This window comes from Thamnophis elegans, chromosome 12 (genome assembly GCF_009769535.1).
Source record: "Thamnophis elegans isolate rThaEle1 chromosome 12, rThaEle1.pri, whole genome shotgun sequence".
Taxonomy (NCBI): Eukaryota; Metazoa; Chordata; class Lepidosauria; order Squamata; family Colubridae; genus Thamnophis; species Thamnophis elegans.
In genome coordinates, this window is record NC_045552.1 from 6,780,623 (window position 1) to 6,795,224 (window position 14,602).

The following is a 14,602-nucleotide window of genomic DNA, read 5'->3' on the forward strand; positions in this document are numbered from 1 at the left end:
TCCTCTTATCAGAAGGTCTGTTGATATTTTGCCTCTGTCCTCATAACTTCCCGGACAAATGGCTAGTCAAAACTTTGCAGGGTAATGTCCAGTTTTGGACTCACCTGGAATGGCAGGAGGATGCCTGCATGGGCAGGAAGAGAACTAGAAGGACTTCGAGATCTTTTCAGATCTTACAATTTTGTAATTTAATGATCTCATAAAAGTCACTGCCATGGTTGCAGGCGTGATAGTGTGTTCTTCATCACAGCTCTATAAGCAACAGCAATAGTATATAGCAGGGGTGTCATTGGATTTCAGGATTTCATTGAGGGCCGCACTAGGGTTGTGTTGTACCTGGGGGGGGGCAGTGGGCATGGCCAGCTTGATGTCCCTCATGTTGGAGGGCTCTGTCGGTGGCTTGAGCTCTCCGATAGCGAAAACGGGCTCCCGAGCTCCGTTTTTGGCTGGGACGACCTCCTGCAATCCTCTGCCAGTGAAAACAGTGTGCGTGTGTGTGTGGGGTGGAATGTGTGGCCCTCATGAACTCTGTTTTCAGCTGGGACGGTCTCCTGCAACCCTCTGCCAGTGAAAATGGAGCTCGGGGGGTCCGTGTGGCCCTCCCAAGCTCCATTTTTGCTGGCGGACTCACTGGGGGTGGTCCTTCGCTGTTACCAGGGCAGCCCCAAGGGCTAGATCTAAGCACCCCAAGGGGCAGATCCAGCCCACGGGCTTGCCCATTGCTTGTGTGTCCCATTTCCAAATGGGCCATGGCCTGGTACTGGACCGCGACCCAGGTGTTAGGGACCCCTGCTCTACAACATTCCTTGGATGATTTACAATGTAAGCATTATTTGCCCCTAACAATCTTAAGTCCTCATTTTACCGACCTCAGAAGGATGGAAGGCTGAGTCAACCTTGAACCCCATCAGGAACCAAACTCCAGGCTGTGGGCAGAGTTGGCCTGCAATACTCCATTCTAACCACTGCACCACCAGGGCTTCTCTAGTGGTGAATCCCACCAGACAGACCAAAATTCAATTCCATAGGGAGGCTAAGATTAGTTTTATTGAGAGAAGCTACAATAATAACCATTCAAGTCTGGTTGTGCTCTATCTCCTCCTCTTATACTCATGCGAATTAGGGAGGTGTCCATCTGAGTCTCTTCCGCATATTTCTGCTTGTTTTGAACTTAACGTATGTCTTTCCTTTGTTGCCTTGGTACATAGCTCACATAGCTCGCGTCAAGGTCATCTCTCTTACTCTCTACAATAGCGTCCATCACAATCTAAGCTCTAAAGAGCAAATAGAAAACGCAGCTGAGGATTCTGGCTTCTTAAGGCCTCCCAACTCACCCATTCAGTTATTCATCCATCTCCCCTGTTTATGTTTCCTTTCTCTCATTTTGCATGTTATAAATATGCAAACTAGCTTGGTGAAGGTAGAGAGATGAATAAAACAAGAGGGCACGAATGCCATGAAGTTAGTTAGTTAGAAATTTTAATGTCTTTCTCCGGCAAAAACAGGTGCGATGGAATATGCATCTGGAGAAGGAGAGAGAGAGAGTGTGTGTGTGTGTGTGTGTGTGTGTGTGTGTGTGTGAATGGCAGCAATAGCATTGCAGCTTCTGAGGGAGGCGGCAGCACATTCCAGAGAGGGTTCAAAGGCAAGAAACTGCACAGTCCTGTACTTTATGGCGGTGGAAAGAAAAAAATTCAGGTAATCACACCCTAGAATCTCCCACGGTATATCTATCAGGTTAGAGGGTTATAACTTTAGTCTGGCAAGAATCTGTCTATTAGATGTAAAAAGATAAGAAACTGCACTTGAACTGCACTCATCGTGTTATCTTTGGGCTTAGGCCTGACAACATGACAGGAACAGGGAAATGCCAGACTCCACCAAGAGTCTATCAAGTCCAGCGCCACCTAGTGACCAAACTATGGAATGATAGTATCCATACAATGAGGAAACCTTGTGGATCAATTCTATTCTGCTGCTTTCTTCAACAACATATTTATCAATTGCTAGTATTACTTTCCATAGGATTCTGGGACCATCCCCGATCTTATGAGTCATGCAAAGTGATGCATTTTCTCTATGGTCATCTCCACAGGGGGAAGGAGGGAGGGAAGGAAGGAAGAGGAAGGGAAGGAAGGAAGGAAGGAAGGAAGGAAGAAGAAGAAAGAAAGAAAGAAAGAAAGAAAGAAAGAAAGAAAGAAAGAAAAAGGGAGGGAGGGAGGGAGGAAGGAAGGAAGAAGGAGGGAAGGAAGGAAGAATGAAAGGAAGAAAGAACAAACATAAAATAAAAGATAAGATTGGGGATATAAAAACACACTTGCCTGCCCTCCTGAAAATCTATGCTTATTAAAACAAACTATTCATTTTATTCAATTCGTATTGTTAGTTTAAATAATGTTAAACTAAATGGACCATGTAGGAATGAGGAACTCATTATCCTCCAGATGGCGATCAGTTACAATTCTCAGATTCCTCCATCCTGGGATAAATAGTCCAGCTAATGAAATGTCAGCTTTTCCTGTTTCTAGCAATCTTTTTATTCTGCTTGCAGCCAATGTGAAAGGGGCAGAAAAGATGTACAGGACAAAGTCCCAGTTTTTTCGGACATTGCTTGAATTGTTCATGCTTTCTCCCAGAATCCTTTCCCCCATCCCCTTTATGGACAAGTGCTTTCTGACTTCCACCTGCCCAAATCTTTGATTTGAGGAAGAAGACACACATTGATGGCAGTCCTTTCTGAAGAATTCCACAGAAATAGAAAGCAGGAATCTTATTTTAAGCTAGCTTCTCCTTTTGTAATTGCTAGATTTCAGGGATAGCAATATTTAAGACTGGCGTGCCTCTATCTCTAATCCTCTTCTCTCAACCTCTTCTCTAGGGTGCCCTATGAATAGCCTCAACTCCCCCGCACCCCTTCCAGGAGGTAACAAAAACTTGGCTGATTTCTCAGGTGCTGCACAAGCCCCTTTGTTGAGGCCCATAGAGATGTAGTTGTGTTAGTAGTTTGTTGCGGTGCCTCACTGCTTTTTAGGCTTTATTTTTGTGTCGGTAGATTGTTACTTGCTGACCCAGTGAATGCATTTAAGCTGGTTGGCTGTATACGTTTTCTAAATGAATGAATGAATGAATGAATGAATGAATGAATGAATGAATGAATGAATACATGCATAAAACGTTTGCCGTGATGGGACTATATAGATAGTCCTCGACTTACGACCACAATTGCGCCCAACATTTCTGTTGCTAAACAAGACAGTGGTTAAGTGAGTTTTGCCCCATCGTGCAACCTTGCTTGCCCCAGTTGCTAAGTGAATAACTGAAATTGTTAAGTTCGTAACATGGTTACTAAGTGAATCGGGCTTCCCCATTGACTTTGCTGGTCAGAAGGTCGCAAAAGGGGACCACCTGAGCTCAGGATACTGCAACCGTCATAAATATGAGTCAGTGGCTAAGAGTCCAAGTGTAAATCATGTGACCATGGCAGAGGTGGGTTCCTACCGGTTCGGCCCGGTTCGGCTGAGTAGGTAGTAACTCGGCTGCCCCCATGCAAACGAAGTGGTTCCATTGTCGGTGGCGCCATCTTTATTTTTGCTTCTGCGCATGTGCAGAACAATCTCCGTTGCAGAAATGCAACCCCCCCTCACCCCTTTTCTTATGTTCTGCATATGCGCAGACCTTTTCGGGTGTAAATGCGGGAAGCAAGCGCGTGTGCAAAAAAATTTGCGTGCCGTACCAGCAGTAATGCCGTTAGCAAACCCACCCCTGAACCACGGGGATGCTGGAACAGTCGTTAAGTGAGAAAAAACATTCATAAGTCAGTTTTATCAGTGCCATTGTAACTTTGGGCAGTCACTAAGTAGGTTGTTGTAAGACAAGAACTACCTGTAATTCATGGTGCTTGTTTCTGACATTTTTGCTTGTTTCTGGCCAAAATGTCCATTCAAATAAAGGGTTTGTTTAAGGACCTCAGTGCTCGCTTAATGACGGCCATGAAAAAGGCCAGAAATCGGCTTACGGCTGTATTGTCTTACGACACGATTTCCAGATCCAATTATGGTTGCTAGCCGAGGATTCCCCGTATTCCGTGAGCCTAGTGATCCATGCCTCCTATTCCAGCTTGCTCATTTACCTGCTGGAGTTCCCGATTGCCTGTAGCAAGTAGGGGAATTGTTGCAACTCCGAGGTTATCCCATCGGTGAGAAGAAGGCCTCCCAGGCAGCCTTATCAGGGCCTCTGATCATCTGTGGGCGAGGAAGGTGTATCCATCCCTACCAGCGGGAGTGGCTGGGTATTTACATCGCTCATGGACAGGTAGTGACGCTACCCTGCCCTCCTTCTCTTTTGGCAGGAGAAGGCACGTCTCCAACGAGAACGTCAGAGGGTGGAGGAGCTCCAGAGACAACATGCTGAGTCTCAGATCCACCTAAACAACCAGCCAGAATCGATGCGTGAACGGATGCAGAAGCAACTACAGGAGGTAAGCGCGCGTCAGTTCAACTCAGCGTTCAGCCGGAGATAGTCCGTGCCCATAAATCACGAGGGAATTGTGCTCTCCTGATGCAGAAGGTGTTTAGCGCTTGTCTCCTTCGGAGCCACTGCTTTGACTTCCTAGCGTGGTCTCTGATCTTGGGATTTCATGGATTCCAAGTGAGTTTCAAACCGGGCAGACTTGCCTTAGCTTGTCGAGATCGTTCAAAATCGACAGAGTGATCTATCTTGCCTAGGTTGAGCGCCGTGCTCAGTTTTTGGAATGTAAAGGGGTCTGATTTTGGTGGAAGGACTCCAGACGTGATTGCGTGTCCCATCATCTGAGTGAAGATTGCACTGCCTGCTTGGATTTGACGGAGTTTGAATCAGAGGCACTCTTGTGTTTTTTTTTAATGTATTGGAAGGTGCGAGAAAATGAAATCCAGGGATGGTAAAATTGCTCTTCCACTTACGACTATAACCTTGTTGCTTGTATCTTTATGATTTATATTCTTTTATTTAGTTGCCTAGTATGATTTTGATGGTTTATTTCAGTGTTTCTCAACCTTGGCAACTTGAAGATGTCTGGACTTCAACTCCCAGAATTCCCCAGCCAGCGAATGCTGGCTGGGGAATTCTGGGAGTTAGAGTCCAGACATCTTCAAGTAGCCAAGGTTGAGAAACACTGGTTTATTTAGTATCCTATGACTATCACTAAGTGTTGTATCATGATTCTGGGTGAATGTATTTTTTAAATACATTTTAATTTTTAAAATTAAAAAAAACAATATTAAAAAAAATATAATCTCATCCATTACATACAGCATGTTGTTTGGTTACAAGTGTTTTTGCATCCATATTCTCAATTACATTTACAATCACAGATTTTTCATCTAATATAACTAAATACCTCACTTGCATTGTACAATGTATATTCAATTGCAATTAATATTTTTTTTCAATAAACCTAATTCCCTTACATTCTTGGTTGTCTGTTTAATAACAATATATGTTTAATATAATCACAGATCCCAATATGAAAGAGATTTACCAAGCATTTATATTTGTAGATCACTGTTTTCAATTATTTATAATTCCACCAATCAACTATTGAGTATGCTTATATTCATTTTTGTCCTTGTACATTATACATTCAAACAAAGATATTATTCTTTCATTTTTCAACAAGGTATTCTAGTAAAGCTATTCTATATATTCTCTCTCTCTCTCTCTCTCTCTCTCTCTCTATATATATATATATATATATATAGATAGATAGATAGATAGATAGATAGATAGATAGATAGATAGATAGAGGTATAGGTATAGGTATAGGTATAGGTATAGGTATAGATATAGATATAGATATAGATATAGATATAGATATAGATATACACACATACATACATACATACACACATACACACATACATACATACATACACACACTTCCTTATTAAAATTATTTATCAACAACAAGATACCTTTATAATATATTCTTAGGGTTATACATTATATCACCAATCCTCTATCAGGTATACATAAATGGCTGGAGGGAGGGGGGAACCTGGAAATGAAAAATGTCTTACTTATGTTTTAACTGAAGGAGCTAAGTGATAATACAATTATGCTGTAAAATAGATTAACAATGATACAATAAAGACTGATACATATATGAATTGAATACTTTAGAACTTTTTGTTTTAAAATGGATAAGGATAACGATGAATGTATTTCTTTTATGGACACTGACAGCTTATGCACCGAAGACAAATTCCTTGTGTGTCCAGTCACACTTGGCCAATAAAGAATTCTGTTCTATTAATTCTTTCCTAGACATCTGAGATGCTAGAAGGAGCCCTGAGATGTTATGAAGATCTGGAATTCCAACAGCTAGAACGCGAAAGCCACCTGGAAGAGGAGAAAGAAGCCATTTGTCACGCTTTGACGGAAGAGATCACCCAGTTGCAGAACAGCATTAACCAAAGGAAGGTGAGAAACCATCATCTAAATCCTCCGTGATCCAGTTGTAGTCTCAATTTTCTCCCCTTGGTTTTCAGTCCACGATTGTCCTGTTAAGTCAGTGGTGGGATTCAGCCAGTTCGCACCCATTTGGGAGAACCGGTTGTTAACTTTCTAAGCAGTTGGGAGAACCGGTTGTTGGAAGAAATCTCCTTTTGTTTTTTCCTACTTTACAGGGCTAATCCTGTAAGGAAGGCAGGAAGGAAACATTCTGGTGTTGTTTCTAGCCTAATCTTTATTGCCCTGCTTACAGAAACTGCCTCACCAGTTAACCCTTATTACATTGCAACAGCTAAGGCAAAGCACCCATCAATGTGAGTGGCATTGAGTTGCCCATGCCCACATGGTCACATGACTACCGAGCCATGCCTACCCAGCTGGTCATTAGGGTAGAGAACCGGTTGCTAAATTATTTGAATCCCACCACTGCGTTAAGTCTTCCTCAATCTGGTTTCCTCCAATTATGTTGGACCTCAGCACTAATGATGCTGAGCCAGCACTGTCAAAGGAAATGCCGTTTAGTATTTATGGAAACTGATTGAATAGGGAACCGAGTAGATAAGGCCATCTTATACAAAATGATCAGAAGGGAAGAAATATACTGGTAGATGTTATTGGATCCAATCTGTGTCATTGCCAATTTCAACAACTTAATAGCCAGCTATCAACACCACAATCAACATCTAAAAAGCTAGACACACAACAGGCAGAATACCACACAGAGAACAGCCGAAAAAGTACACACTTCAGAGATAAGTTCCCTGAAGATGGACTCCAGCAGGAGTCCAAGAGAGAAGTTCTAGCTAGAGAGAAGTTCCCTGAAGATGGACTCCAGCAGGAGTCCAAGAGAGAAGTTCTAGCTAGAGAGAAGTTCCATGAAGATGGACTCCAGCAGGAGTCCAAGAGAGAGAAATTCTAGCTAGAGAGAAGTTCCCTGAAGATGGACTCCAGCAGGAGTCCAAGAGAGAAGTTCTAGCTAGAGAGAAGTTCCATGAAGATGGACTCCAGCAGGAGTCCAAGAGAGAGAAATTCTAGCTAGAGAGAAATTCTTCAAGGATGGACTCCAGCACGAGTCCAAAAGAGAGAAGTTCTAGCTAGAGAGAAGTTCCATGAAGATGGACTCCAGCACGAGTCCAAAAAAGAGAAGTTCTAGCTAGAGAGAAATTCTTCAAGGATGGACTCCAGCACGAGTCCAAAAGAGAGAAGTTCTAGCAAGAGAGAAGTTCACCATTTGCAACCTTCACTGCTGGCTCTCAACAAATAAAGTCAATGGGAAATAAAGTCAACGGGAAACCAGTAGAACTTTTCTAGTTCTAGTTAGAGAGAAGTTATCTGAAGATGGGCTCCAGCACGAATCCAAAAGCTCGGAAGACAAAACCTCTGGTCCTGGTGACCAACCCAGATTGGATCCTTCATCATTATCTTGGGAAAAAATAATATTCGCCTTCATCCGTGATAGATGTTATTGATAAACAAACATCCCAGGTTATCCGCCAAAATAACAGCAAATAATTCTGGAAACATTTTATTTTGATTTCAAACCTAGATCTGGTTGAACTGTAACTTGGTTATTTGAGAAAGCTGACTTTAAACTAAGCAACCAGGTAATTAGAGGGTTTAAGCTTTAAATTCTTTGCTTCTTGAGGACATTCTGGAATTTTGTAGTATTCCAAATGAAAGCTGACTGTAGAAAATAAAGGATTTACTTTTATCTTATAAGAATCTTAAGTGGTCGGCGAGAATTGCTTTCACCTTGAGATCCCTTGGTTTTGTTGCATACTGTGTTTTTTTAGACAATACACACTCTTAACCATAAAGTCCCTGGAAAAAATAGGTGAATCACCCACGAAACATGTTGCAATGGGTTGGCAATTCCACAGTCATATTTCCTTTTTTTCTTTCTTTCTTTCTTAACAGCACCTGTCACATTTGAACAGGGGCTGTCTGTAGGGAGAATTACTATCTCTCTTGAAATCCTAGATTATTATTTTTTTCGTTCACCGAGTTTCTCTCCACCCATGCAGAAGACAGTGCAGAAGCTGGAAGGCCAAGCCCTTTTAACACAAGAACAAATGATGGGTGTGTGCCAGAGATTTGCACAAGAGGAGGGAGAGGCTGTCAGCCATCTCAACGCGGTAAGGAATCCCTTTTCTTCTGCCAAGAAGCTTTGAGTATCCTGGTTTCCACACTCGGCTTTTTGCCTACCTGCTTTCTCACGCTTTCGGACGTTTGCAAGTGGTAGTTCTGAATCCCTCAACCAAGGACCGTCTTCTCTTCCTAATCTGTGGTGAGATCGCAAGGGGGATGTTTCCCTGGGTTCCTGGATGTGGTTTGTTGGGGGAGAAAAGTCGTTCTTGAACTTGGATTAGATCTGTAATACTTTTCAAAAGGCTTGTTGGAAGATAGAATTACAATTCGAGATCAGACAGGGCTGGTGACTTTAGAAGATGCTAGCTCAGCTTTCTTGCCTTTGAAGAAGACAAATGTTTTAGAAGAATGTTTTCATTCTTCCAAATGTTGGCTGACCTGTTGTTGTTACTTGCAAAGTTGTGTCCAACACATCACAACCACATGGACAATGTTCCTCCAGGCCTTTCTGTCCTCTACCATCCTCTGGAGTCCATTTAAGCTCACACTGACTGCTTCGGTGACTCCATCCAGCCACCTCCTTCTCTCTCATCTCCTTCTTCTTTTGCCCTCAACCTTTCCCAGCATGAGGCTCTTCTCCAGGGTGTCCTTCCTTCTCATTAGGTAGACAAAGTACTTGAGTTTCCTCTTCAGGATCTGGCCTTCTAAAGAGCAGTCAGGATTGATCTCCTCTAGGACTTTCTGGTTGGATCACCTTGCAGCCCAAGGGACTCACAGGAATCTTCTCCAGCACCAGAGTTCCAAGGCCTCCATTCTTTGGCGCTCAGCCTTCCTTATGGTCCAACTTTCACAGCCATCCAACGCAACTGGAAAAACCTATATTATACACACTTTTGTTGGCAGGCTGACCTAGTCATGGATTTAAAAGCTGATGGAATGGACCGCTCTTGATTCTTCCCAGCTGGGCATCTGAAATACAGATAGTCCCTCGACTTATAGCTATTCATTTAGCCACTGTTTGAAGTTACAATCACACTGAGAAAAGGGAACTACAATTGCAGGTGGACCTTCTCCTATGACCATGATGGAACCCAACATTTCTGTGGCCAAGTGAGACATTTGTTAAGTGAATTCTGCTCCATTTTACAACCTTTCTTGGCTCAGTTGTTGAGTGAATCACTGCAGTTGATAAGTTGGTAACCCATGTTAGAAGGGGATCATGTGACCCCAGGACACTGCAACTGTCATGAAGATGAGTCCAGTTGCCAAGCACCTGAATTATGATCGTTATGAATTATGACCAGGAGGATGCTGCAGAGAACTGAACTGTGAAAAAACGGCCATAAGTCACTTTCTTCAGTGCCTCTGTAACTTTGAACGGACACTAAATGAATGATTGTAAGTCATTGTGGTCCTTGCCCTTACGACAGTCATAGCATCCACAGGGTCATGTGATTAAAATGTGAGTGTTTGGCAACCGGAAATTCTGGCCCCGATTGTGGTTTTAAGTGGAGAACTTACACATTCCATGAAAGAAGTGAACGAGTGTGGAGACAGTGGGACATTTTCACCTGAAGTTAATGAAAAAGAATCCTACAAGAACAGAATCTGCAGATGCGAGATCCTGTCTGAAACTCCTTGGTTTGCAACATGCTCAGGATATGCAGATATTCCTTATTACTGTAAGTCTCAGGTGTTTACAACATCAGAAATAATTTACTATTAAGACACCCAATCCTGAACTTCGGATCTTTCCAAAGTTTCCTTGCCTATTTCACACTGTGAAATCCTAGAATTTTAGTGCTCCAAGTTTCCCTCCACTCATTCAAAAACTCTTCAGGAGTTGGAAGCGTCTAATCTATTTTAAAAAAAACACCTGGATTTGAGTTTTTTGAGTGTAGGAAAATTTGAATTTTGGGATGGAATTTTATCCTTCGTCGTCTAAGTTGGTCTTTTCCAGACTTGACAACCTGAAGATGTGTAGACTTCAACCTGAAGATCAGGGGTGGTATTCACTTACTTTCCCTATCGCTTCGCAAATGTGAGCATGCACCTTCTGCGCATGTGCATTGATTGTGCATGCAGCTTGCACGCATGCACGCAGCTTGAAAATGTGCCTAAATGGGATGGCATACAGCCGGGGTGGGTGGGCAGGCCCATCCGCGATTCCCACTATTGGTTTGGTTGAACCGGTCTGAAGTGGCTGAATACTACCTCTGCTGAAGATGTGTGGACTTCAACACCCAGAATTCCAGTGGGTGGATTTCAACTCCCAGTATTTCCCAGCCAGCTGGGAGCTGAGAGTTGGAAGTTCCCCACTCTGGAATTCTGGGAGTTGAAGTCCACACATCTTCAGCTTGAAGTCTACACGTCTTCAAGTTGCCAAGTTTGAAAAACACGGGTGTAAGTCCTGACATTAGGAGGCAGCACAGGGCAGCTACTAGAGCAGGCTGAGATGTGCTTCGTCAGAAACTTCTCCAAACATTATGAAATGTCTTTCCGATCTTGAAGAATGACTTGTCGCTTGTCTGCATTTAGGAGAAAAGCCGCCTCATGGATATGAGCCAGGAGTATTCAGCGAATGGGGAGGACCTATCAGAGAATAAGGAGGGCGTGACCCAGGTAAGCCTCTCTAGGAAAAGCAGTGCTTTTCTATCTCCCTGTTCTTGAGGTCATCCAAGACTGCATTCCACATTCAGAAGGACATTGCGGACTCTGCAAAAAAGCTCATGTCTGGATGAAGACCTTGTTCCCCTTTTTCATGGCTTTAATGAATCAAAGCAGATAGAAATTATAACAAATGCAATTTTTGTGGGGGGGCTTTGAAAAACAGCAGTTGGAGAAGCACAGTCGAGGGACTTCACTGCATATTAGTTTTAATTTATGTTTTTACATATAATCCTCGACTTATGAGTATAATTGAGCCCCAAATTTCTGTTGTTAAGTGAATGTTGCCCCATTTTATGACCTTTCTTGCCTCAGTTGCTAAGTGAATCACTGCAGTTGATAAATTCATAACCCGGTGTTGTGGCCAGCCAACGGCCTGCGGAGCTGGCAGCAGAGTCAGATAGTGAGGAGGTTGGGGAGGAACACGGGCCAGTCCTGGAGTCTGGGGAAGGCTTGGATGAGGGCTCTGTGTCGGAGGCAGAGAAGGAGCCAGGGCCGTATGCCAGTTATAAGTTGCCTTCGGAGTCAGACATCAGTGAGGCAGAAGAACAGCTGGAGCCTGTTCCCAGTGTGCGCATGCGTAGAGTTGCCAGACAAAGGGAACAGCTAAGGAACAGGGGTTGACTTGGGAGGAAGGCCACAGGTGGGCGGTGAATGGCCCCTCTCAGAGGAAATAAAAGAGGAGCGGAAGGGGAGTGGAGTTTGCAGGAGACAATTAGTTCGCTTCATTGGTTCATGACTCTCCGAGGCTCCTTGCCAAGTTTTGCAGAGATCGGCCTCACATCTCACCAAGCCAGATAAGGTCTGTGACTGTAAATCCTCCCTTGAAAGACTTTGCTGGATGTGAATGAGCAGAATTCACAGCAAATTAATAAAAGGGTTTTTTGTTGGGACCGGGAGTTCACTTCATGCTCTCGGGAAGCCTCAGTCAGAACACCCAGTTGTTAAGTGAATCTGCCTTCCCCCATTGACTTTGCTTGTCAGAAGGTCGCAAAAGGGGATCCCGTGACTCCCCCCCCCCAATCTAAGTTATGATGCTGTTCACATAATGTGCCAACACGAGGCCTGGAATCCCGCAATATGAGGAATTCAGATCCATTTTTCAGCCTCGCTTAACAGAGTGTGCAAATTCAGTCTTTAAGTCCCTTCTCATGTTCCTTTGGTTCTAGTCCAAAGAATAGGGATTACGGGCACCTCCAGATGTTCCAGGGTTGAAGTTCAGCAACATCTGAAGGGCTTTCTTGGATTTGGCATTTCATATTTGGAAAAACAGGCCCTTTCCCTTCCATCCCCCAACCTTCCTCCAGAAGTGATGCTATGCTCGCATTGATAAGTGTCTGTTGCCCTACAGCTGACTTTTACCCAAAAAACGGATCGGAAAGTCATTGTCTTGGGTTCCGACCAGTCGGACTCATCTTCCTGTGTCTTCTCCGTCTGCAGTTCAGTGAAGGTAGGTTCTGTCTCTTTGGCCTGGGTTAATTTTCAGCGCTGTCCTTTTACATGTGCTAAGATTTTTCAGAAAATTAAGATTTGTGTTTTTTCTCCCATTATATCTGTTGCTATTGAGAGAGGGAGCCTAGTCAACACTGATTTGACTTTTTGTTGCGGACAAACAGGGACATGGTGGCTCAATGGCTAAGACACTGACCTTGTCGATCAGAAAGGTTGGCAGTTCGGCGGTTCGAATCCCTAGCGCTGTGTAATGGAGTGAGCTCCCGTGACTTGTCCCAGTTTCTGCCAACCTAGCAGTTTGAAAGCACGTAAAAATGCAAGTAGAAAAATAGGGACCACCTTTGGTGGGAAGGAAACAGATTTCCATGTGCGTTTAGTCATGCCGGCCACATGACCATGGAGACGGATGGATTTTTGCTATTCAGGAAATAAAAAATATAAAATAAAAAGCAACATATACTGTATGTATATATTATGGCTATATTTGGACAATTCTTAGGCCTTGGGAAAAGGTTGAATTGACCCCAGATTACCAACATTTGCTGGGAATATTTCAGAAGAGAATTTTTTACAATATCTAATAACAGAATATAAACAAGAATTTTATTTTTTGAGGTTTCCATTCTAGCTGCTGACTTCTGTTACTAAAAACAACGGAAACGATCCTTACATTGATTTGTGTTGCCATTAAAAATAATTTTTATGGGATGTAAATGTTATTCAATGGACTTTCTGCCTCTTTCCTCTCCAAATCTTTTTAAAAAACTCACTGTAAAACAGCTGAAAAAAGTAACATGTAATCTTAGGAGAATGATCTTAAAATGATTAATGCTTCTGGACCAAAGATGCTAAACAGGAAGAATAAGATTAACGAAGAAATCCCCCAAAATTTTAGCATGACTAAGGACCAAAGTTGCATTGCTTTACTGTGCATAAAGAAAAAGCAGTCTTAAAGGGATGAAGCAATAATTTCTATAGAATAGTGTTTTTTCAAATTTGCAGGAACTGGTTGTAGGAACTGGGTATGCCTAGCTTAATGAAAAGAAGGAGTATGGGAGACATATGCTTCAATATCTCAGGGGCTGCCACAAAGAAGAGGGAGTCAAGCTATTCTCCAAAGCTCCTGAGGATAGGACAAGAAGCAGTGGAGGGAAACTCATCAAGGAGAGAAGCAACTTAAAACTAAGGATAAATTTCCTGACAGTTAGAACAATTAATCAGTGGAACAGAAGTTGCCTCCAGAAGCTGTGAATGCTCCAACACTGGAGGTTTTTAAGAAGAGATTGGATAACTATTTGTCTGAAATGGTGTAGGGTTTCCTGCCTAAGCAGGGGGTTGGACTAGAAGACCTCCAAGATCTCTTCTAACTCTGTTATTCTTTTCTTAACCTTGGCCACTTTAAGATATACGGATGTCAACTCCCAGGATTCACCCAGCCCGCAGCCCAACATAGCATCACAGATTATCCTAATTAGCTGGCCTGGGGTGAAGTAGATGTGTGAGACAAGCTAGGATTTTGAAGCAGATCAGGATTCTGTTTCTTTGAGATGCATCCAGAATTCAACTAATCAGTGAGTTCAGGAACAGATCGAGAGAAGATCAAAGAACCACAAAAGATGCAGAAACAAATTGCATCCTTTAAAGCAATAGCAATAGCAGTTAGACTTATATACCGCTTCATAGGGCTTTCAGCCCTCTCTAAGCGGTTTACAGAGTCAGCATATTGCCCCCAACAACAATCTGGGTCCTCATTTTACCCACCTCGGAAGGATGGAAGGCTGAGTCAACCCTGAGCCGGTGAGATTTGAACAGCCGAACTGCTGAACTGCAGTCAGCTGAAGTAGCCTGCAGTGCTGCATTTAACCACTGCGCCACCTCGGCTCCTAAAGGCCTGGTTACTCAACCA

The 14,602-nt window shown here is 43.1% G+C and overlaps 1 protein-coding gene across 1 annotated transcript in view; it reads left to right on the forward strand.

Moving 5' to 3' along the window:
• The window catches only part of PHLDB3 (pleckstrin homology like domain family B member 3), a 49,016-nt gene that overhangs the window by 22,449 nt on the left and 11,965 nt on the right, over positions 1–14,602 (forward strand). Inside the window, exons 5-9 of the mRNA XM_032227739.1 lie at positions 4,349–4,477; positions 6,304–6,459; positions 8,514–8,624; positions 11,116–11,199; positions 12,596–12,694. Coding sequence (XP_032083630.1) covers positions 4,349–4,477; positions 6,304–6,459; positions 8,514–8,624; positions 11,116–11,199; positions 12,596–12,694 — 579 coding nt within the window. The remainder of the gene's footprint in view (positions 1–4,348; positions 4,478–6,303; positions 6,460–8,513; positions 8,625–11,115; positions 11,200–12,595; positions 12,695–14,602) is intronic.